Consider the following 22847-nt stretch of genomic DNA (forward strand, 5'->3'; position numbering starts at 1 on the left):
GCTACAAGACCACTAGAGTGCAATGTAAGAACAGCAAGGCATGTAACAAAGTGTCTCTTCTTCCTTTTTTACTCCTAGATATACGAGGTCCTGAGCGTAATCCGTGATATTGGTGCCATCGCTCAAGTCCATGCTGAGAACGGTGACATCATTGCTGAGGTATCTCATCCCTTTGTTCTGCAGAATATTAGCTGCTGGTGTTTAAATTACAAATCCCTCTCTTCAGACTTGCTGTATGAAATTACTAGAGCCTATAAAGGTTCTGTATCAGTCAGCACAGTCCGTGCCACGTACAAAGCTGAGATGTAACTCAGTAATATAATGAAGTGGGCACTGTATGTAATGATATCACATATCCAGTTAGGAGAGGTAGCAAAGAGACGTTAAGTCTGTACAGCACCTAGAACAAAGGGGCTTATTATGCCTGGTTGACTTTTAGCCAGACTTGCAGTAGAAGTGTTAAAACCGTAATATATTGGGGCCTGTCTCTGACCTTTGTCATTTCTTGTACACAGCGCAGCCAAGCCAGACAGAGCCTGAAGTTTCAGAGGCTTTCAGCATGCAGCCTCATCATTTAATCACTTTCAAGTCCCAAACTCAGAGCGAAACCTGAGGGGTGAAGAAAAAATCAAGTGACGGGTTTATGTGATCACCTGTGATGGAAACGGGAAGGTTGTGCAGAGCTCAGGTTACTCTAGGAGTATGTAGGGTGCCAGCTCTAATACTCTTGGGGAAAGGACCAAGTGATCTTTAGCAAGCACAGATGTCTTATATCTGCTTTTTCCAAATACCTGTAGCCACTAGAATCAGAGCTGATATTGTTTTAAGCTTTCTTCTTGCTTTTTTTTTTGTCTTAGGAGCAGCAGAGGATTCTGGAACTGGGGATCACGGGCCCCGAAGGGCATGTATTGAGCAGACCTGAGGAGGTGAGAAACTCTTCTTGTTTTTATTGATTTCTCCAGTCATGTTTTGCGCTGTGCCAGTAAGAGCCTCATGCCTGGCTTCATGTAGCCAAAATACACTTGCTTCTTATGCTGTAAGAGACGCCGGGTTTCCCAAGTGGAAGGGGTGATGGGCAGGGGCATTTACTGTTGGGAGCAGTTGTCAGTTCAGTATGCCCCCTGACTATAAGTAATAGATTATGACAAAACTGTCTTCCCAGCTCACCCCATCCAAAGATCTCAGGATGAAGATCCTTAAAAGTAGTAGTAGCAGCTGTGACTTGCAGCTTTGAAAACTAGGAAATAGAAAAGGTATGGTCCACAGCTTTGAAAGCACCTGCTTGTTTTGAATGGCCCAGAGGTTCAAGGCCTTGAAGCCTCATTAGCAGAGCCCACCGTGAGCACTCAAGCCAGTGAGACCTCTGGGTGTTCACCCCTCTGGCAATGAGGCCTTTGATATCTCAAAGTGGGAGTCCCAAATTAAGGGGCATCTCTGAAAATGTTGGCTGAAGATACTTGCCTACTATTCCAGTGAGGACTGTGACAGAGCCAAGGTGGTCTGACTTAGCACTTGTGCTTCGACTACTGTACTGCATGGTCCAGAATCGCCATGGTAGCCTGTAAGGGAACCTGCACATCAGTCTCGGCGTTCATAGGATCATAGGAAGGTACAAGGTCACCTAGTCCAGTGGTTCTCAACCATTTTCCTACCAGGACTCATTTGGCAAGATCAGTGGCTTGTCCTGACCCACACCCCACTGGTCCTGCTGGTGCCTGACCCGCAGTCCCCCTGCCCCTGGCTGCCCCATCCCACTTGGGCCAGCGTGCAAGCTGTGAGTGTTGCCCCCGCTCTCCCTCCAGACAGTCCCCCTGGACCTCCAACCCCTGCTCCCCATACACTTACCTGCATCTAGCAGCTGGGATTGCTTCCATGCCTCCCTGTATGCTGGCCCCATGTGTCTGCACATGCAGACGCACACGCGCCTGCTGCCTCCAGTTGTCCCAAGAAGTCCCTTTCATGCATTTTTCTGGGACTTGCTCAGCCTTTCAAATATTCTTGCGACCCATTGGTTGAGAAACACTGACCTAGTCCAGCCCCCTAGTCAAGGTGGGTTCATTTCTGACTAAATTATCCCACTCAAGTGTCTTTTCAGCCATCTCTTAAAAACTTCCAGTGAGATTGAGTTAGAAATTTTTTTTCCTGTTACACAGCTTGAATTTCCCTTGTTGCAGTTTAAGACCGTTACTCCTTGTCCCATCCCGTGCAGCTAAAGGTAATAGTCTGTCACCATCTTCTGTGTAACCACCCTTCAGCTATTTGAAGACTGTTATCAAATGCCTCCTTCAGTCTTTTCATCTCTGGATGAAATAATCCCAGATGTTCCAACCTTTCTTTGTAAATGAAGTTTTCTAAGCCTCCAGTCAATTATTTGCGCTCTGCTGGACTCTTTCCATTTTTTTTACATCTTTAAGTTCAGGATTCAAAAGTGGACACAGTGCTCCTGATGAGACCCCTTCAGAGTTGGTTTAGAGTAGACTAATCACTTCCCTTGACTTGAAGGCAGTACTTCTATTAATACAGCTCAGTATGCACTTGGCTTTTTTGCCACCAGTCATCATCCACAACTCATATTTGTGCAATTGATTGCTCAGAGCATTTTTCCAGTTGGTTTCTATGCTGAGGAAAGGTGGCCCAGAACAGCTAAGTAACTTTTCCAAGATCACACGAGGCATGTGGCAGAGCAGGGAAATGACTCGAAGTCTCAAAAGTCCTTAGGCCTTCATCACTGGAGCCTCCTGGGCTTAAGTGCTCTGGGGTTAAGCACCCAAATTCAGCAGGAGTTGGGCATCTCGCTTTCTTGGAGTCCTTCGACAATCCCAGCCTAAGAGTCCCAGGATTTGGTGAGTTTACACTGTAATGTGCTCTCAGTATCTCCAGGTTGGGTATAATTCCTTGGAGGTTTGGCTCTGGGAAGTCCATCCATTAAGTTAAAGTTGTTGTTATTGTTCCTCCAAGGTATTAAGGATTTGCTGATGTTGCCATATGCGGTCCTGCTGAACGTCTGGTGGGTGAGATCATTCTCACATGTTCCGCCCCCTTTATTTTTCTTCCCTTCCGCTCAGTCAAGCAGCATCCAAAGACATTTCAGTGTTGGACATAAATCTTCCAGAGTAAATGTTGCTGCGGATTGAGGGAAACAATGCCTAGCTCAATTGGAACGTGAATCCTCTCATTTTTTCCCTGTTAAAGTTGGCTCTGGAGATTGGGATTGTTTGTTTCCTGGAAGTTGTAGGCAAACGTTTGCATTCAGATTTCCCACCCACCCCTCTGTTCCTTTACATATTTCTCTGCTTGCCTAAGGAGACCAGTAACAGATGTTGGCAGTGAGGGGGAATCTGTGACACTTGCAGTTCACGCTCCTGGCCACCCTTAGCTCCTGTTGGATGCCTTGGAAGATGAGGGTGCTCAGTACCTCAGAGGAGGGAAGCCTTAAAATACTCTAGGACTATCCAGCTGTTTAAAAGTTTGTCCTACAGTGAAGAAGGGCCTTTAATTCTGCATGAGCTGTCTCCTTGTTTGGTTGCTTTATGTCTACCTCCCACTGTTTTGCAGCAGATACATAAACGTTCCTTCTTTGAATGCAGTTAAAACCTGCTGCAATTCTCACAGACCACACTGGGGACTGAAGCACTTGGCATCTTGCAAGGGCAGGGCCATCAGCTCTAGGATCATCTTCTCACACTGACAAGGATGAATGAAGGCTATTGGCTCCATTTTATGGGCAGGGCAACTGAGGGGGAGAGGGAGACTGCCTAGCTAGGGATCTCCAGTGAGTCCGTGAGAGCTGGATGTAGAGCAGATGAGAACTTCTTCATTTATTTTCTGCAAGTGGCTTGTCCACAGCTAAGTCCTGGCTCTTCCATTTTGCCAGATGTTCAAAGTTAGGCCGAGGTTCTCCAGTCACTGGCAGGAAATCCAGTAATAGAGTCCTGGGATTCCCACCCTGATGCTCTTAACGAGGTGCTGGTGCACCGTCTCTGCCCACCTGCCATTCACCGGGCCTCTCCCAGCTTCTGCTGGGTGATGAGCATGTGAGTTAGGGAGAGTAAGCGATAGTTTTAGTACCTATTGTTCATTGAAGTCAATGGACGGAGACCATGGAGTTGAGGGCCAGAGCGGGTGGGTGCTGACCTCCTGCTATTGCCTGTACAGGTTGGTGGGAGAACAGCAGCCGTTTTTTTTTGTTTTGTTTTTTTCTGTCCTTATAACTAGGAAAAAGATTTTTTTTTTGTGTGTGTGTCCTTTGGCTCTTGCCACCAGCTGCAAGTGCTGCTCTTAGCACAGAGAAAACTGTAGGAAAAACATTTTTATCGCCTTTTCCATTTGGGTGGGCCAGCCTGGGCCTAAAATGCCATTTATTTTTTTTTTTAAAGTAGCTGGCAGCTCTCATAGCCCTTTCCTAGGGCAGAGTTAGTCACTGGCACTGGAGTGGCAAGGGCTAGCATTTTAACCCTTTCTGTGCCAGAACCCAGGCTGTTTTTTAAAAATCACAGCTGCCTTCATAGTTTCATAGTTTCTAGGGTCGGAAGGGACCTGAGCAGATCATCGAGTCCGACCCCCTGCCACGGCAGGAAAGAGTACTGGGGTCAAACGACCCCAGCAAGGTGTTCATCCAGCCTCCTCTTAAACACCCCCAGGGTAGGGGCCAGCACCACTTCTCTTGGAAGTTGGTCCCAGATCCTAGCCGCCCTGACCGTGAAGTCGCACCTCCTGATATCTAGCTTAAATCTCCCCTCTGCCAGCTTGTGACCGTTATTCCTGGTCACTCCTGGCAGTGCTCGGGGGAACAGGGACTCCCCCAATGCCTGCTGATCCCCCCTGACTAGTTTGTAACAGGCCACTAGATCCCCCTCAGCCTTCTCTTATGGAGGCTGAACAGGTTCAGGTCCCGTAGCTTCTCCTCGTAGGGCCTGCCCTGCTGCCCCCGATCATGCGAGTGGCCTCCTCTGGACCCCCTCGATGCTGTCCACGTCCTTCCTGAAGTGCGGTCCCCAGAACTGGACGCAGTACTCCACCTGTGGCCTGACCAGTGCCGCACAGAAGGGGAGGGTCACCTCCCTGGACTTGCTTGAGATGCATCTGTGGATGCACAACAAGGTGCGGTCGGCCTTCCTGACCGTATCCCCACACGGCTGGCCCATGTTCATCTTGGCATCAATGGTGACTCCAAGATCCTTTTCCGCTTCTGTACTGACAAGAAGGGAGTTCCCCAGCCTGCGGGTATGGTGCCGGTTGTTCCTCCCCAGGTGCAGCACCTTGCACTTGTCAGTGTTGAATCCCATCCTGTTCTTATCTGCCCACCCCTGTAACCTGTCTAGGTCTGATTTGTAGCCTATTCCTCCCTTCTAGCATGCCTACATCCCCCCAACATCTTAGTGTTGTCTGTGAATTTGAACAGGTGCTTTTCACCCCCTCGTCCAAGTCACTGATGAAGATGTTGAACAGTGCGGGCCCGAGGACTGAGCCCTGCGGGGACCCTGCTGCCCACATCCCTCTAGGTCAAAAATGACCCGTCCACCACCACTCCCTGGGTGCGGCCCTCCAGCCAGTTGGTGACACATCTGACTGTGTGGGTGTCGACACCACAGTCCCCCAGTTTCTTAATGAGAACGGGGTGAGAGACAGTGTTGAAGGCCTTCCCAAAGTCCAGAAAGACTGTCCACTGCTACCCCTGCATCTAAGGATTTGGTGACCTGGTCGTAGAAGGCCGCCAGGTTGGTCTGACAGGACCTGCCACTAATGAACCCGTGTTGGTTGCCCCTAAGCATGATCTCCCCTCCAGCCCCCCATGGACATGTGCCAGAATAATTCTCTCAAAAAAGCTTGCCCAGGATCGAAGTAAGACTAAATGGCCTATAGTTCCCTGGGTCCTTCCTCCCCTTTTTTGAAGATGGGAACCACGTTGGCCCTCTTCCAGTCCTCTGGCACCACGCCAGAGCACCACGAGTGCTCGTATAGCCGTGCCAGGGGTCCTGCAGTGACCACAGCTAATTCCCACAGCACTCCGGGGTGGAGATCATCCGGACTGGCTGATTTGAATACGTCCAGTCCCTCCAGACGCTCCCCGACTAGATCCTCACTCACTCTTGACCTGGGTGCGCCTCCCCTGGGGCCTGAGGGGGGCCCGGTGCGGGGGATGATTTGGTTCCTGCTCAGGAAAATGGAGGCAAAGAAGTTGTTAAATAGGTTAGCTTTGTCGTCTGGTGTGACGACCAGATTCCCTAGCCTGTCTTGCACGGGCCCCACGTTACCAGGTACCTTCTTTTTCCCCCTATGTATTTAAAAAAGGACTTCTTGTTGTCCTTGATCCAGGAAGCTAGTCCCAGTCCCATCTCTGCCTTGGCCTCCCTGACTGCCCCCCTGCATCCCCAAGCAACCACAGTATAATCCTCCCTGGTGATGGCCCCTCCCTGCCATTGGGTGTGCACCTCCCTTTTAGCTAGGAGACATTCCTGGATGCTTTTGGTGAGCCATGGGGGCTTTTGTGCCCTCTTGCCCTCTTTGATCCGTGTTGGGATTACCTCCCTTTGGGCTTGGAGGATCGTCTTCTTAAGGAGCAACCACTCTTCTTGGGCACCCGGCTCCCCTCCCCTCCGGGACCTCAGTGCTTCCCCAACTATTCTCCTTAGCTCATTGAAGTCCGCCCTCCTGAAATCTAGGGCTGCTGTTGCTGCAGATCTTTGCCACCTTGCGCTGGATGGTGAATCCCAGCAGGCAATGATCACTGTCGCCCAGGTGGTCGAGCACCCGCAGCCCTCTCACCAGGTCATCACCTGTGGCCAGCACCAGGTCCAACAAGGCGTGTCCCTTGGTGGGGCTGTGCACCTTCTGGGTTAGACAGAGGTCCTGCATTTGGGCTAGGAACCTACATGAGCATTCAGACCTGGCTGACTGCTCTTCCCAGCAGATGTCTGGAAAGTTCTGGTCACCCGCGATGACCATGTCCTTTGACCTAACGACCGCTGTGAGCTGACTTAAGAATTCCTCGTTGAGCTCTTCCCCTTGGTCGGGTGGTTTGTAGTAGACCCCCACCGTTAAGTCTCTTTCCCCTCGACTGCCTTGTATTCTAACCCAGAGCACTTCTGTGTGCCCCTCCTCTGACTCTGTGCCACCTGATGAGGATGTGTATTTCTCCTTAATGTAGAGCGCCACGACCCCACCTTTCCTCCCTGTCCTGTCCCTCCTGTACAGCCTGTAGCCCTTGACATTCACCGCCCAGTCATGTGTTGGGTCCCACCATGTTTCAGTGAGCCCCACTATGTCCGGGTTGGTGTCAGCTAGCAGGAGGGTAAGTTCCTCCTGCTTGTTTCCCATACTATGAGCATTTGTGTAGAGGCATTTGAGGCCTCCTGTGGACGTGTGCACTGGCCCCCTAATCACAGCATTGCCCTGGCCCCTGTTGCTTACCTGTGTATGTGTTCTGCTCATCGGTCTAGGCTGGGCTGTACTTGTGGGTGTTGCTTGGTCTGGCAGTCCGATGTTTCCTCCACCTTTTGTCTTCCCCTTCCCACAACGAGCCTAGTTTAAAGCCCGCTGGAGGAGATCTGCCAACCTAGAAGAAAACACATGCCCACCTTTAGGGGAAAGGTGGAGCCCATCCCACCCGAGCATGTCTCTCGTTGTGATGTGCCGGTCATTGTCGAGGAAGCCAAAGCCCGCCTCGAGACACCATTCCCGAAGCCACCAGGGGGTCTCTGCAATGCACGTTGCATACCGTCTTCCACGTCCGCTTCCTGGTAGGACAGGTTCCTTTTAGCAGCCTGGAGGTAGCTGATTGGAGTTACATGGGCCACAGACTAGCAGTCAGGCTAAGGAAGTGGGGATGCGTGCCTGGGGTTATTTTGTTGGCAGTGGCTCTAGGGTTAGGGGGGGCATTGTACAGGCATGCCCCAAATGACTTGTTGCCTTTTAGGTTTGCACAAACCAGAGGACTGGCATTTTAACACTGTTGTGCAGGTACAAAACCCACTCGTGTCAGCAGGAGCTGCAGTCAGCTTATGGCTGTGGAGGGATCAGGCAGCTGACCTGTGTGTTTTCTTTCCCTCTTTGTATAAAGGCAAAGTGCCCACATGCCGACATAGCTACTTCACCTGGAGCTGCGAGATGCAACTGTGCAGCCCTTAGGAAACCTAGAGCTCCCACCTGGATTTCATGTATGCACACAGGTGAAGTCAGGAAGGCTGGGGTAGCAGCTTGAGTCTTTTAGTAGGTTCACACTTATTAGGAGAGAGTTGTGCTTTTAGACCTGGGATGTCGGGCCCTCATTCTTCAGGGCATGTCTCCAGAGCTGTCCTAGTGTGACTTCAGTTGAGAGTCAGGACTTAGGAATGCAAGGAATGGAGGATCAGGCCCAGAGAGTGTGCGGTAATATTATTACTGTTGTGTTATTTTTAGATTTGAGGGCTGGGTTGAACAAATTCTTCATTAAGGCAACCAAGCATCTGTGAAGGTCTTGTACCATGGCTAGATCACTATTAGGGCCGGGTTTTTAAAGCAGCTTATTCAGTTGCTCTCCTGACTTTACAAGGGCCTTTACTTACATGGGCAAAAAGGGTGCAGGTCTGTGCAGCTGTGCACTGTGACTGCTCCCCCCTTGGATACTGCGGGGTGGAAGGCAAGTGAGACGTAGCCAGTTCGGTCTGCATCTGCCCTCCGTGACATGGATGGCTTTACTGAGTCAACGCTCAGTTACTCTTTGGGTGTTTATAGGATTGTGCCGACTCATAATGGCTAGGAGCAATACAGGTGAATGTTAGTGGTGCATATAGATACCGTGCTGGTTCTCTGCACAAGGGCAATAGCCAATGATTGCATCAATAAACCAGTTAAAATGCATGGAGAGATGTGATCAAGGAAAGCACGTGTCCTGCTTCAGGGTGCACAGCCTGGCAGTCTCAAGTAGAAATTTTCTTCGTACAAGGTGCAGCATTTCACAACTGATGGAAGAGGTATGGGGGGACTTGCTCCTCTCAGGGGCCTCGGGTAATCCGAGAGGCTGAAAAGAAGAACTTAATGGTAGATGTTTCCCTGCTGGAGACAGGGGCCATTTCTGTGCTGTGTGAGCACGCTCCCAGCACTCAAGTAATGATGATACTGGTAGGTACGTGAGCTGTCTTGGTATAGAAAAATCCTCATTCTTGTTCCCCTCAACCCCTGTTAAATGTGCTGGAGTGGCATAAAGGGGAGGATACAAGTTGGGGAGGATTTGTCTTGTGCAGGGCTTGAGCCCCAGCAGACGGAGCATGGTAGGAGGGTGGGGAGGCATTAAAGTCGTGTAAAGGCCACCTGGTCTTCTCAAGTCACGTGTCCCCGATGTGCTCGTGAAAGCAAAGGTGTTAATGGGGTGGGTCAGAAGAACTGGATACATGAACAGGCTTTCCTGAACAGGCTGACTTTGTTTTTTAGGTGGAGGCTGAGGCTGTGAATCGGGCAATCACCATTGCCAACCAAACCAACTGCCCCCTCTACATTACCAAGGTGATGAGCAAAAGCGCCGCAGATGTTATTGCTCAGGCCAGGAAAAAGGGTAAGTTATTTATGGCCATTAGCAATGGAAAAGTCCTGTGAGATCATCCAGCCGTCTCCCTGCCAACATGGGATCATTCGCTGCAAGAGGCATTTCTAGTGTTTGTGTCCAGTCTGGGTGTTAAAGGTCCCAAACAATTGGCTCTGTCTGAATTCCCATGGGAGAATATTCCATCCTCTGCCAGGACGTGTTCCCGACCCTCAGCCCAGATGTCCTCTTATAACATTCATCCCATAACCCCCTTGCCTCTGGATGCCCTCAGTAAAATCCCTCCCATGCAGTTATTAAGTCCCCTTTCTTCCTCAGTCTTCCTTCCAGCTCAGTCTTTCTTTGCAACCTCCCTCCAAACTCCCTTCTGTGCCCAGCAGTGGTCCCAGCGTGCTAGGGGCAGCTGCAGCAGAGGAAAGGGTCTCACCTTCCTGCCACTTCTACCCTGAATTGCTGCCCTGGCATTGCCTTACTGTGTTGTGTAGCCCTGTTAGGCTTATGGCTCAGGGAGAAATGTGCTGTGCTGCTCTCTGGCAGAGCACGAGCTCTTCCTGCTGCTGCTTTCTGGCTTTGGTGAAATCATGGTTACAGAGCACAGAGCTTCTATTTCCTCCTTGTTTTCTGCTCCCAAAACGTTATTAACTTCTGTTTTAAAGCATTTAAGGGCAGGCAGGAAAGCAACGGGGTGCCTTACTCTCTTGCCTACAAAGGTTGGACTCGATTTGAGTTCTGTCTAAATAAATCAGGACAGATAAACAAATGACATCAGTTTCCATCTGGGTTTTCAGTGGCAAGAGCTAGTTGCTCTGGGTGCTTGCTGGTTTTGGTGCATGTATTCAAGATATGCTGACCGTAGCGCATAAATGTTTAGCCTCCAGGAAGTGGATTCAGAGCTGGTGGGAGGGACTGATGGACTGTAAAGGACTGACGGAGCAGGGCATATCTTCCTTTGTAGGGCCCTGCTTAGTACCGAGAGAAATCGCCTGGAAATGAGATTCTTTATTAAAATGCTGATTTGATACTGACTCTTATCAGTAAAATCATGGATGGGAAGGCTGTATCGCCTCCACCAACAATCCCTTCACCCCTGCAAAAAAGCCTGCTGAACTGGGCAAGTATTCCTAATTCAAAGATGGGAATTGCAAGAGAGAGATTTAAGGGAGTTACCCAAGGTCACACAGGGAGCTTGTGATTGAGGCAAGAACTGAACCTCCAACTCCTGGGCCCTCTGTAGGTGCTCTAGCTATGAAAGCAGCAGCATCGTTCTTCCTTTGGCCCTTCTGTAGCAAGGCCACCACAGAAGGAGCCAGGAGCAGTGGTGGGTTTTATGGTGGGAACCGGAAACACCAGTTTATCCTTGAACATTATTTTAGTCACCACTGGACTGGGCCAGATGTCAAGCGACCTGTGGAAAGTTGTGTGGCTATTTTTAACTCTTTAATCCATCCATTTTCCTCACTGTAGCTACCTGATGGAGTTTTGTACAACTCTAGGGCAGATGGCACTTGTGTCCTATCAATGGCTAATGTGGGCAGGGTCGTGTCCTGTACCCCCGAGCCCTTTGAGGACCCAGAAGAGCATAACAGAAGAACGTCCAAACCGAGGACCACAAGATAATTGATGGCTAAATGAAAAAGAGAGCATTACATTGATGGTGGTATTTGCATGGCAAATGCTCCCTGCAGACACTGTCCTTGGCAGTCCTGTGGGGCAAGGTGCTGCTTCCTGCAGAACAAGTCTATCAATGCATGGGCCATAAACAAGCTTCCTGTTGATAAGCAGCCTTTTTCTAATGTCATAATCCTGTTTGTGGTGGGAACACAAGACTAGTTCTTCCTTTGCTGGAGAATCCCATTACAAATTGTTCCAACAATCTCGTGGAAGAGGAGGACTATACAGTCCATCCTTGGACCTGTGGTCACCTTCCCGGCTCTCTTGCTGTAGGAAAGTGATCTTTTCAATGACCTTTCCCACTCTTTTTAGGCTAGTCGGAGTTTCTTGTGTCTGAGTGTCCACAGTGCAGTACTTGCCCCACTTAAACACAAGTAGGGATGTCATGAGGGCCAGCGCTCAGGTTCTGTGCTGGTGAGTGTTTTATCTCGGTCTCAGGGGAGAGTTGTTTAGTCTGGGGATCCTTGCAGCTGTTGGGGCTGTTGAAGTTGCTCTTGCATCTGCTTTGCATGCAGATACTCGTGGCAAATTCCACCCCTGTAAGGAACCGTGGCATGTCCCTTAATGTGGTTAAAAACTAATAGAAGGAGGAAGAAAGATAGTCTTGTGGTTGAGCATTGGGCTGAGTCGGGAGATCTGATTTTCATTCCCTGGTTTTCCCACAGACTTATTGTATAACTTTGACAAAATCACAATCCATGAAATGGGGCAGAGGGTTCATCGTTTCTCCCTCCCTTGGCTGGACTTTCTATCAGACTGCAGCCTTTCCTGGGTTAGGAGTTCTCTGTATGTACAGAGCCTAGCGCCAGCATCATCCAGGGCCTCCGTGCTACCGGTACAGGTCTTCTTTTATGACATCAGATTTTGATGGGAAGGAATATAGCCATTGTCAAAGTGATTTTAAGCCAGGAGTTTATTTGCTGTAGTGTTTTGTCTCTAACAGTAGCCATTACTGCAAGCTTCAGAGGAAAGGACAAGAAATCCTGCAGCAGACTCATAGGATCAGAGAAAAGTAGGGCTGGAAGGGATCCCAGGAGGTCACTTAGTCTTGTCCCTTGCTCAAGGCGGGATCATCCTCCAAACCAATCCAGACAGATGTTTTCTGATCTACACTTTGATAGATAGAAATGCTACCCCCTCTCCAGGGAACCCGTTTCAGAAATGAACCCCGCTCCTAGTTAGAAAGGTCTTTTTAACCCCCAACCTACATTTCCCTCATTGCAATGTAAGCCCATTACTGTTTGTCTTACCCACTGTAAACAATCAGCCACCATCTTTATTTGAAACCTGTTGTGAAATTCACCCTCAGTCCTTTCTTTGCCAGACTAAATAATCCTTGTTCTTCAACACTCCCTCACCATACCTAGAATATATGACCCCTTATCTGTTTATCCAAATAGGCAGTGATGGGATAATTTCCCTGTGGGAAGGTTATCTTCTTGCCATCTCCTATGTGGAAGGATGCGTGCCCTGAAACAGAGTCAGAAATTCAAGTTGCTATGAGGCCATTGCAGTGCTTACAGTTTTCCGGCTGTCTTCCTCTCCTGTAGGCACTGTGGTATATGGCGAACCCATCACAGCCAGCCTGGGGACAGATGGATCTCATTACTGGAGTAAGAACTGGGCCAAGGCAGCAGCCTTTGTCACTTCCCCCCCACTGAGTCCTGACCCAACCACTCCTGACTTTCTCAACTCGTTGCTGTCTTGGTGAGTACAAGAGGCTGCATGCTCCTATAAATACCCTATTTAAGCATGTCAGTTGGTCACTGAGGATAACAACCTGCTACTGCTACCATTTTACAAAGTTAGGTCTTTGTTACACTCAAGATCTCAAGCTCTTGGCGCCCACTATTGACTTGAATTATAAATTTGCAATGAAAACAAAATATGCAAAGTAATTGTCACCCCTCTCTGGATTTCAGTGGAGACCTTCAAGTAACTGGCAGTGCCCACTGCACCTTCAACACTGCCCAGAAAGCTGTTGGAAAGGATAACTTTACCCTGATCCCTGAAGGGACCAACGGGACCGAAGAAAGAATGTCCATCATCTGGGATAAGGCTGTGGTATGTCACAGGGAGGACTCAGATTTGTGCTCACACGTGTACTGAGCAAGCTGGATCCCATCCATGCGGTTTACATCTTTTTCCTTTCCCTAGAAAGAAGGGCTAGTGTATGTTGTTTTACTTCTGTCTGGGAAAGAGCTGCCCACCTCAACAGTTCCCAGAGGGTGGGCTGAACCAGGAGTGGTGTCCAATAGAGCAGTCCTGGAGTTGCTGTGCCTGACCTCTTGGCACCACTTCTCTGTTCAGTCCCGACCCCCTTTTCCATACGTGGGCCTCTCTCCTCTAAAAGAAGCATTCGGTATCTGCTGTTGGTGGGTTGTCACGAGCCATTTGCTTTTCTGCGGTTGCTTGCATTCTGCTAACCTGCTGGCTCCTTTGATCCTTCACCAGGTGACTGGTAAGATGGATGAGAACCAGTTTGTGGCTGTGACCAGCACAAATGCAGCTAAGATTTTCAACCTGTATCCTCGGAAGGGACGCATTGCAGTGGGTTCTGATGCTGACTTGGTTATCTGGGACCCTGACAGCGTCAAGACAATCTCTGCGAAGACTCATAACATAGTAAGTACCTTCTGTGTCTAAGCCCTGCTGGCTCTTCTGCCAGTGGCTCTCGGCACTCAGTTCTGTGTCCGAGAACTAGGCATGGTGAGCATCCTGGTCTTGTTTCCTCCCTAGTCTCTCAGGCACTCTGTACAAAATTGATCCTCTTTCAGCACACACACAGGACTCTGATGCAGATCTGTGCTCTGGCAGGCTGTTCTGCATGCAGGTGTAAGTACTGCCATACACAGTCTTAGCGAGAGCCTGCCTGGGAGTTGTGTGCTACTATGGGTCAGGATTGTTTGCAGGGTCAGCTGCTAGTATTTTGAGGTCAGGGTGAGTAGAGTAGATGGTAGGGAGCAATCCCCCTAGCCTTATTCAGTAGACTGGATCTTCACCACTAGCTTTCTGATAGCTGATGTGGCTACACCGATGGATACCGTCTGAGACGCTAGCTCTGTTGCAACCAGTAGAGTCCAGCCCCTGTATCACATGCTCCAGCAGTTGTGTAAGTGGATACCTCCTGTCCTAATACAGAACTCCATTATATACAAAACTGTCACTGGGAATACAGCACTGTCACTGGGAGAGACTGGTCCAAGTTCCCCATGACCTCACAGCACTAAGGAGAGAAAACAGCCACTGTGTGGGTCTGTTTACAACTTGTTTAGCTGCTGGCTAAAACCCTAGGGCATATTTCCTTGGAAAAAGCTCCTTGTTTTGTTTTTGCTTTTTTTCCATGAATGGTTTCATTCACTCCAGTGCTGAAAAAGCAAAATGTCCCTGCACACATGGATCCTTGGGCACAGGAACAAAGGCATTTCTTTTTTTTAAAGATATTTGCTTTATTTTCCCTGTGTCCTAGCTTTGTGCCTGAACTGCTAACTGTGCCCTTCATTGTGCTATGGTGTGGAGGAGACCCCTTCATAAAAGAGCATGTAGGAGCTGAAATGGGATTGGTAATATAGCCCAGCTCAGTCACTATGTTTAAACCCATCCAGAAAGGAAAGGGGTACTTTCAGTTGAAGCAGCAAAGGCTAATAATTCCTATATAGTCAGTTTTTCCTTTTCAGGCAAGTAAACATCCAGAGAAGAGTTTTCAGAGTAGAGGGGAAGAAATAAGACCTAGAAGGTTTCCAGTCATGGAACGGGGCCCCATTGCACTAGGTGCTATACAAATTAAGCAAAATGCAAGGGTAAACTCTGACTTCTGTGCACAGGACATTGACCTTATCCTCCTCTTCCCCCTCTCTTTTCTCTCGCCCACCTCTTGTGCCTTCATGTGAGCTTGCAACTGTTCTGGGGTGAGGACCTGTTCTCGATAGCGTCTGTTAGTTATTGTGCCGTGCCAGCAGAGAACTAGCAGCTGCCTTAAAATCAAGGCATTCACATTCAATTCCAGATAAAACCAAAGCCCTTTTGAAACTCTGGAGGAGACATTGTAGTTGCTGAACTAGAGGCACTGCTGCATTTTTAAATATGAGAGTGGTGCATGCACGTTTCCCAGGAGTTCCCATCACCGTGCCCCCGTGGCAAGGAAACGTCAGATGCTAGAGAAGCAAACTGCTGTTTGTGGAACTTCCCCGATCCCGGTGCATTTAGTCAAGCAGCTTTCTCTGCCACCACAATCCTTTTCATATCGGACCCCAAATACTTTCAGTTAAACCACCCTTCTAACTCCTTGTAAAGCTGCAGAGAGAGCCTCTCGGATGGAGCGTGCCAGAAGAACAGGTCGTGACGTGAGTTCTGCAGAAAAGACCTGGTTCAAGTTGGTGGGTCTCCCAGAGGTGGCCAGAAGAGGGACTGTTTTTAACCGCTGTAACAGCTTCATGGCAGCATTGCTTTTCGAACTTTTTTGTTTGTTTGTTTGTTTCATAGACCAAAATGTCCAATCCTGTTTATTGGGGATGAGCAGTTCTGTAACGTGAGGCCAGGATTGTCCTTGGTCCTGACCTATCAACCCAAGCCTTGATGCAAAACAGACATTTTTTGTTCTTTTAACTCCAAACTCTGATTCGCTATAATTAGCAGTGGCTTCCCAGAACTCCCCCTGGGCAGGGACTCGCGCGCAATAGGTGTACATGCTGTGACTGGCTCAGCGAGGCCTTGATTTCAGCTGGGGATTGTTAGAATTAAGACGGTAATTGTGCCTGCAGTATTTGGAGACGAAAAAGCACAGCAGGCTGTACCACTTGGCTCCTCTAAACATGATTCTCAGTTACATGATATCTGTCAGAATTTGGGGATAAAAGAACGTGTTCGGGAGCAATTCAATGGGAATGATTTACCAAGTGTTTATTATTTGCTTGAGCCCTAAAGCTCCTCTGACATGGGTACCCTAGTTAACAATATCCAGTTAAGCTTGTAGAAATCTGGGGGATGTCAGGAAGTCCGGTAGATTGGATAAGACTTATCCTGGGGAAATCGGAAAGGATGGGCGACAAGGGTGAATGAAGGTTTATAATATGTACAGTGACACTTACCTCAATAAGAGGCATGAATGAAAACGGCTTAAGGAATTAAGAGTATAGCTTAATTGTAAAAGCAGGGATTGATGTTGTACAACACTGCATGTGTATTAGAAGAAAACACTGAGGCTTGCCTATGTTCCTCACCTAAACTCCTACATTCAGGAGTCGTCATGGACAGTTGACTGAAAAAATTCAGCATACACCTTATGGGATTTTTCTTGGCCATGGTCTCTAAAGTAACAGCTTGTGGTGGGACTAACACATTGGCCTGATTATCTCTTGTTTGTTGCTCTAGGCTCTGGAGTACAACATCTTTGAAGGCATGGAGTGCCGTGGGTCTCCGCTGGTGGTTATCAGCCAGGGAAAGATTGTGCTGGAAGATGGAAACCTCCATGTAACTGAGGGGTCTGGAAGATACATCCCCAGGAAACCGTTCCCTGACTTTGTGTACAAGCGCATCAAGGCCAGGAGCAGGGTGAGTATGTATAGCAATGCAAACTTGTTCAGCTGTTGAAACTCCTTTGTTCAAGAGACTTGTAAATAAGGGACGTTTACACATCTTTTTTTTAGTGAATAGCTATTGTCCAAATTTACCTCTTTCCTCAGGTTTTTCATTATGAGCATAGCCCTTGGCCTAAACTTGGCTGTTGCTGCTTTAAGTTCTCTTTCAGAAAGAAACATATAAGACTGAAGAACTGATAATCACCGGCTCTGGAAGTTGGGGTGAGTCAGCAAACCAGCTCTGCAGATCTGCACAGGGTTTCATAGATTTCACAGACATTTGGGCTGGAAGGGACCCTGGAGGATCATTCGAGTCCAGACCCCTGCCCCAGGGGCAGGACGTCGGCAGGGATCATAGGATCCCAACAAGTTAAGCATCCAAACGTGTCTTGAAGGTGTTCGAAGTGGGTGCTTGAACTGCCTCTGGCGGCAGGCTATTCCAGACTTTGGGGCCTCAGAAAGTGAAGTTCTTTCTTATGCCCAGCTTGAAACGGTCTTGCAGGAGTTTATGACCGTTCGACCTTGTCATCCCTTGGAGAGCTCTGGTGAACAAACGTTCCCACAGGTCCTGGTGGTCACCCCTGATACACTTATAGGTGGCCATCAGATCACCCTGAGCCTGTGCTTTTCCAGGCTGAAGAGTCCCATAGCTCTCAGCCTCTTATCATAAGGTCTGTTTTCCTACCTCTGATCATGTGCGTGGCTCTTCTCTGGACTCTCTCAAGCTTCTCCACATCCTTTTGAACTGTGGAGCCCAAAACTGGACTCAGTACTCCAGCTGTGGCCTCACCAAGGCCGAGTACAAGGGGAGAATGACGTCCCAGGATTTGCTTGAGAAGCATCTGTGGATGCAAGCCAGCGTTTTGCTTGCTTTACTAGCCGCAGCATCACATTGCAGGCTTATGTTCATCTTGTGGTCAATGATGACCCCCAAGTCTCTTTCTTCTGTAGTGCTATCCAATGTAGCACTGCCGAGCCTATAAGGGTGCTGCAGGTTTTTCCTCCTAAGGTGGAGGACCTTGCATTTTTCAGTGTTAAACACCATCAGGTTTTTGTCTGCCCATTTGCTGAGCCTGTCAAGATCTGCCTGGATCACCTGCCTGTCCTCAGGTGTGGATGCTTTGCCCCAGAGTTTGGTGTCGTCAGTCCACTTCTGACACCAATGTCCACATCATTGATGAAGATTGTTAAACAGTATGGGCCCTAGGACAGAGCGTTGGGGGACACCACTGGTCGCAGGCACCATGACGATTGGCTCCTGTCGACCACCCTCTGGGTGCTACCATGGAGCCAGTTCCCCAGCCAGTGGATTGTGGTGAGGTCGAGGCCACAGTTGGCCAGTTTAGCCAAGAGGTGATCATGGGATACCAGATCAAAGGCTTTTTTTTAAAGTCAAGATATACAACATCCATCTCTGCCCCCTTGTCCAGGTGATAGGTCACCTGGTTGTAAAACTAAATGAGATGGGTCAAGCAAGACCTACCTGCAACAAACCCATGCTGGGTATCCCTCAGGATATTGCCGTCAGCTAGTCTGTTAAGGACGGCCTCTTTCATAATCTTTTCTAAGACCTTCCCTGGGATAGGGGTCAGGCTGATGGGCCTGTAGCTGATGGGTCTGTAGTTTGCCGGATTTACTTTCCTCCCTTTCTTGATGATCAGCACCACATTGGCCCTCTTCTAGTTGTTGGGCACTACACCAGAGCGCCAGGAGCTCTCATAGACCCGTGCCAGGGGCTGAGCTATGACGCTCACCAGCTCCCTGAGTACCCTGGGGCATAACCCATCGGGGCCGGCTGACTTGAAGGTATCCACCCTGTCGAGGTGATCCTTCATGAGGTCAGCTTCGATGGAGGGCAAGGAATCTCCCTCACCCAGGCCTCCCTGACCCACAATGGGCAGGGCCGTCCCATGGGACTGGTGAAAAATTGACGTAAAGTACCCATTTAGCAAGTTCGCTTTTTCCTGGGTGTCAGTTGTCAGTTGTCCCATCTGGTTTAGTAGGGGTCCAATGTTGCCCTTGCTTTTCCTCCAGCTCCCTACATATCTAAAAAAGGACTTTTTTATTTTCCTTGATATTTGTAGCTAGCTGGAGTTCAGTCGCAGCCTTGGCTTTACTGGTTTGCTCTCTGCAGGTCCGGACCAGAGCAGAGTATTCCTCTTTGGTGGCGGTTTTGGCATCCTGTCATAGTAATGTCACATGAACATAATATAAGAGTAGCAGGGTGCCTCTCTAGGGGTGGCCACAAAGCCCCTGCAGTCCCTTTAGCCCTCGCTGTCGTGGGCAATCATCTCTCCTTTCACTCACCATGCCCTGATGCATTTTACCTTTGTAATGAAGGAGGCGGCTCCAGGGCTTCCCAAATTGCTCTCTCTAATGACTGCCAGGTGTCTTCAGTCATTGCCTTATGGGCTAATTGCATGGCTCCAGTCCATCCCTGCCCCACAGGTATCATCACTTGCTAATGTTACCTTCCACTTAGTCCCTTCTCTGGGCTGCTGGACCCTCTCTGGTCCTACTGTCTCAGCTCCTCAATAGGCTCCTGGACCCGCTCTGATCCCACTCTCTCAGGCCCTTAATCTGGGCTCTGGACCCCTCCCTGGGTCCCTAGAAATCTGTTCCTCCCCAAGCCTCCAGATTGCTGGCTTTATTCTCCAAGTTGGTATTCCACAGCTGCAGCCCTCCTGCTGGGCAATAGTCCTGTACAAGCCTCCAGGCTTTACTACCAGCTTATATCCTCTCCCAGCTGAGCCCTCCTCCAGGGTCATATGACTCCACAGTCAGCCCTGGCCCCACCTGAAGGCTATTTTCACCAGAGCCTGCCTGCTTTTAAAGAGGTAGGAGCACCAAGCCATCTGCCACAATGAGAAGCAAGGATTTGTTAGGGTGAAAGCTTGTATTGGACCGACAGTATAGTTGGGATAAAGTTAGACAAGATTTTAATGCAAGATGTTCAGGTCCGTGTGATCAAAGACCATGTAATACTGCTTTTGTGATCGGAGACAAAGAATGTCTTGCATTTAAAAGCTGGTTTAACTTTTATCCTAACTGCACTTGTTGGTCCAAATAAATATATCACTGTAAGAAATCCTTGCCTTTTGCATAATTTCTGGACCAGCATAGCTGCAACGTTACTCTTACACTACCATAAACATAATACTATTTTTATACTTGGGTCTTTCAGCAAAAATTTAGAAATTTACCTTTTTATCTTAATCTAAATTTACATAATGTCGGTGACCTTTTCTTTTGCATTTCTTTTGTCTTCCAACAGTGAAACTAACCCGGTCCCATTCTCTCTCTCTTTTTTAAAAGTAGTACTTGATTCTTTCACAGGTGTGGTTGGTTTGCATTTATCATAGGGAAGGGTTTAAATCCAGTCACTCAAATAATGGGAACATTTCTGTTTGTAAGTAGAAAATGATTGGGAAAAGGTCTCCTATAAAGAGGTGAATCCAAACCACAAACAGAGGATTTCCTATGGTGAAATCCTCAGCTGACAGATAATAGCCTAAACCGTGCTGAAATCGCCATAGCTGTGCTGATTTCAATAAAGTTGAGCATTTGACCATTAGAGCTTTTGTTTCCAAATACAGGCAACCCCCGCTTAACGCTCTTAATTGGTTCCGGGAAAAAATGAGCGTTAAGCAGAGCCGCGCTAAGTGAAACCCATTTCTCCATAGGAATGAATATAAATAGAGATAATTGGTTATTGCCACTTCTTGCTTTGCGGCAAGTCCGCCAGTGCCTGGAGCCAGGGCCAGTGGGGGCCCAGGGCGACGTGGCAGGAGTGCGGGGTGTATGTTGGCAAGTAGGGCTGGAGCTGCCAGCAGGTGGGCAGAGGGGTGGGTAGAGGTGGCAGTGGTGAGAAGCTGGCCCCTCGCTGCTGCTTGCTGCCGCTGCTTCTCTTCATCCTTGTGCCAGCCCGTGCCCCTCGCTCCTGCTGGCACCAGCGCTCACTCCCGCCTGCCCGCTCGCTGCCACTCGCCATTTCTCACCACACCGCCACTGCTTTGCTGAGTGCCATAACAAAACTGGCTCAGCACTAAGTGAAATCAGGTATGAATTTTAAACGAGCACTATAGCGAAATAGCGCTAAGCGAAACCATGTTAAGCAGAGGTTGCCTGTACAATGATACTATAATGCAGAGATGGGCTAACTTGTCGAAGTCCTCTAAAGAGAAGGAAAATGACTATTTCAGAAACAGCTGAAACTTTGCCCTCTGCTGGAGAAACCCAGAGCTGTTTTTAGTTCTTGTGATAGGTCTGTCTGGTTATAGTAATTGTTTCAGATGATCTTCCTTATTAACAGCTTGAGCATATTTTAAAATATTGATGAAACATGGCCAACTTGCAAATTTTGGAGCCGCCATATTCATGCCAACAGAGAACTCAATCTGTGGGGATTAACGCAGAACAAAAAATTCAGCAGAAATAGCAGGTTTCGTATCTCCCACTGAGTAATTGCTCTGGCCAACCTTCTCTTAACTAGTTTTCAGTTAGATTTGGCATAAAATACGGTGTTGCAGCTGATGAAGAAAAACTCATTTCACTTCCTTGCGTGTAGCTCTGGTTCTGTCAGCATCAGGGCCATGAACGCCGCGTGCCCCCGGAGGCTGGGGGGGCATGGCAAGATCCGGCAGGTGGCAGCAGTGAGCTCCCGCAGGCAGCCACGGCTCTGTCGGTGGCTGGGGTGGGGGGGTCAGTGCTGACTGGCAGTCGGCAAACACCCGCAGGTGCCGCTGGCTGTGGCAGCAGCGACTGGGGATTGCCCGCGGATGCCGCTGGTGGTACTGAGGGTGGGGGTGGTGAATGGCGACTGCCCACAGGCACCGCCAGCAGTGTCAGCAGCACCTTTTTGCAGGGTTGCACGTGCACCCCCCACAGATCGCCAATGATCAGGACAGAGATCAGCAGTAAATAAATAACGGTGGTTTAGCACCCTGGTGGTAATGATGAATCTTCAAATGATCCTCTTCAGCTTAATGACATCTAGTCCCTCTTCAGATCTTCTACATACATGTCTTTGACTCCCCTCTTAAAGCCTCGTTGCTTATGTTTTTTCCAGCTGGCTGAGCTGAGAGGTGTCCCACGTGGACTGTATGATGGTCCTGTCTGTGAAGTTTCAGTGACACCAAAGACTGTCACACCAGCATCCTCTGCTAAGACATCTCCAGCCAAACAGCAGGCCCCACCTGTCAGAAACCTGCACCAGTCTGGATTTAGCTTGTCTGGTATGTACTCATTTACATGGGCTACATAACGACACTGATTATCTTGGCTATTTTTTTTTCTTATGCTGCGTGTTCTGTGGAGGCAGGAGGAAAGAGCAGGAATGGATGGGAGTATACAGCCATGAGCATATCTCCCTATAGAAGAAAACGGGTATTGGAGGCTCTCGTTCCAGCACTTGCCTGTAGACCCAGAGGAACGACCTAACACCCTGAGTGTGGGGGGTCTCGGCATATGGGAAAAAGCAGTCTGGGTTCATGGTGGATGTGAAAGCTTTTATTAGACCAACATGACTTTTCTTTTTTAATACAAACAAGTCTTTAATTACAAGCTTTTGGGCCTGAAAGCTTGCAATTAAAGACATTTTTTAAAAAAAAATCCCGTTGGTCTTATAAAATATATCGCCTCCACCATGAGCCCAGATTGGTTTTCCCCATAGACCAATACAGCTACAACCTGGATACCTGCTAGCATATGGAAGGGTCACACACACCCTTCTTCAGTGGCAGGGTTCAGCAGGGTCATAGTTTTTCTCCCTTGTTTTATAATAAGGTATTCTACTGAGGCAAATGGGTGCACTGGGTGGCTCAAAGGTCTGATAAAAGGGGAGTAGACACCTCAACAGAAGTTAAGCCTGAACAATGTTTTCACCAACAGTTGGGCTGAGTTAGTCCCGGGGCAAAAAAAGACCAACACTCGTCTCTCTTTGCCAGTTGACTTCCTCAGTGGCCCCAGTTCCTTCATAGTCTCTTCTAGCCTTTGCGAAGATGAAGAACCTTTATCAGCTGAACAGTAGCGATCAATGCAGTGCTCCTCCCTGACCTAGTGGAAACGGCAAGATGTGCTGAGGT

At 48.8% G+C, this 22847-nt stretch overlaps 1 protein-coding gene across 2 annotated transcripts in view; it reads left to right on the forward strand.

Moving 5' to 3' along the window:
• DPYSL2 (dihydropyrimidinase like 2) overlaps positions 1 to 22847 on the forward strand; it is a 72504-nt gene that overhangs the window by 46579 nt on the left and 3078 nt on the right. For both annotated transcript variants that reach the window (XM_090055972.1, XM_090055973.1), the window contains exons 6-13: positions 79 to 159; positions 858 to 926; positions 9409 to 9529; positions 12739 to 12895; positions 13111 to 13252; positions 13643 to 13813; positions 16559 to 16738; positions 21833 to 21998. In XM_090055972.1, the coding sequence (XP_089912098.1) occupies positions 79 to 159; positions 858 to 926; positions 9409 to 9529; positions 12739 to 12895; positions 13111 to 13252; positions 13643 to 13813; positions 16559 to 16738; positions 21833 to 21998 (1087 nt within the window). The remainder of the gene's footprint in view (positions 1 to 78; positions 160 to 857; positions 927 to 9408; positions 9530 to 12738; positions 12896 to 13110; positions 13253 to 13642; positions 13814 to 16558; positions 16739 to 21832; positions 21999 to 22847) is intronic.

Source organism: Crocodylus siamensis, chromosome 6 (genome assembly GCF_052110815.1).
Source record: "Crocodylus siamensis isolate JL-2025a chromosome 6, ASM5211081v1, whole genome shotgun sequence".
NCBI classification, from domain to species: Eukaryota; Metazoa; Chordata; order Crocodylia; family Crocodylidae; genus Crocodylus; species Crocodylus siamensis.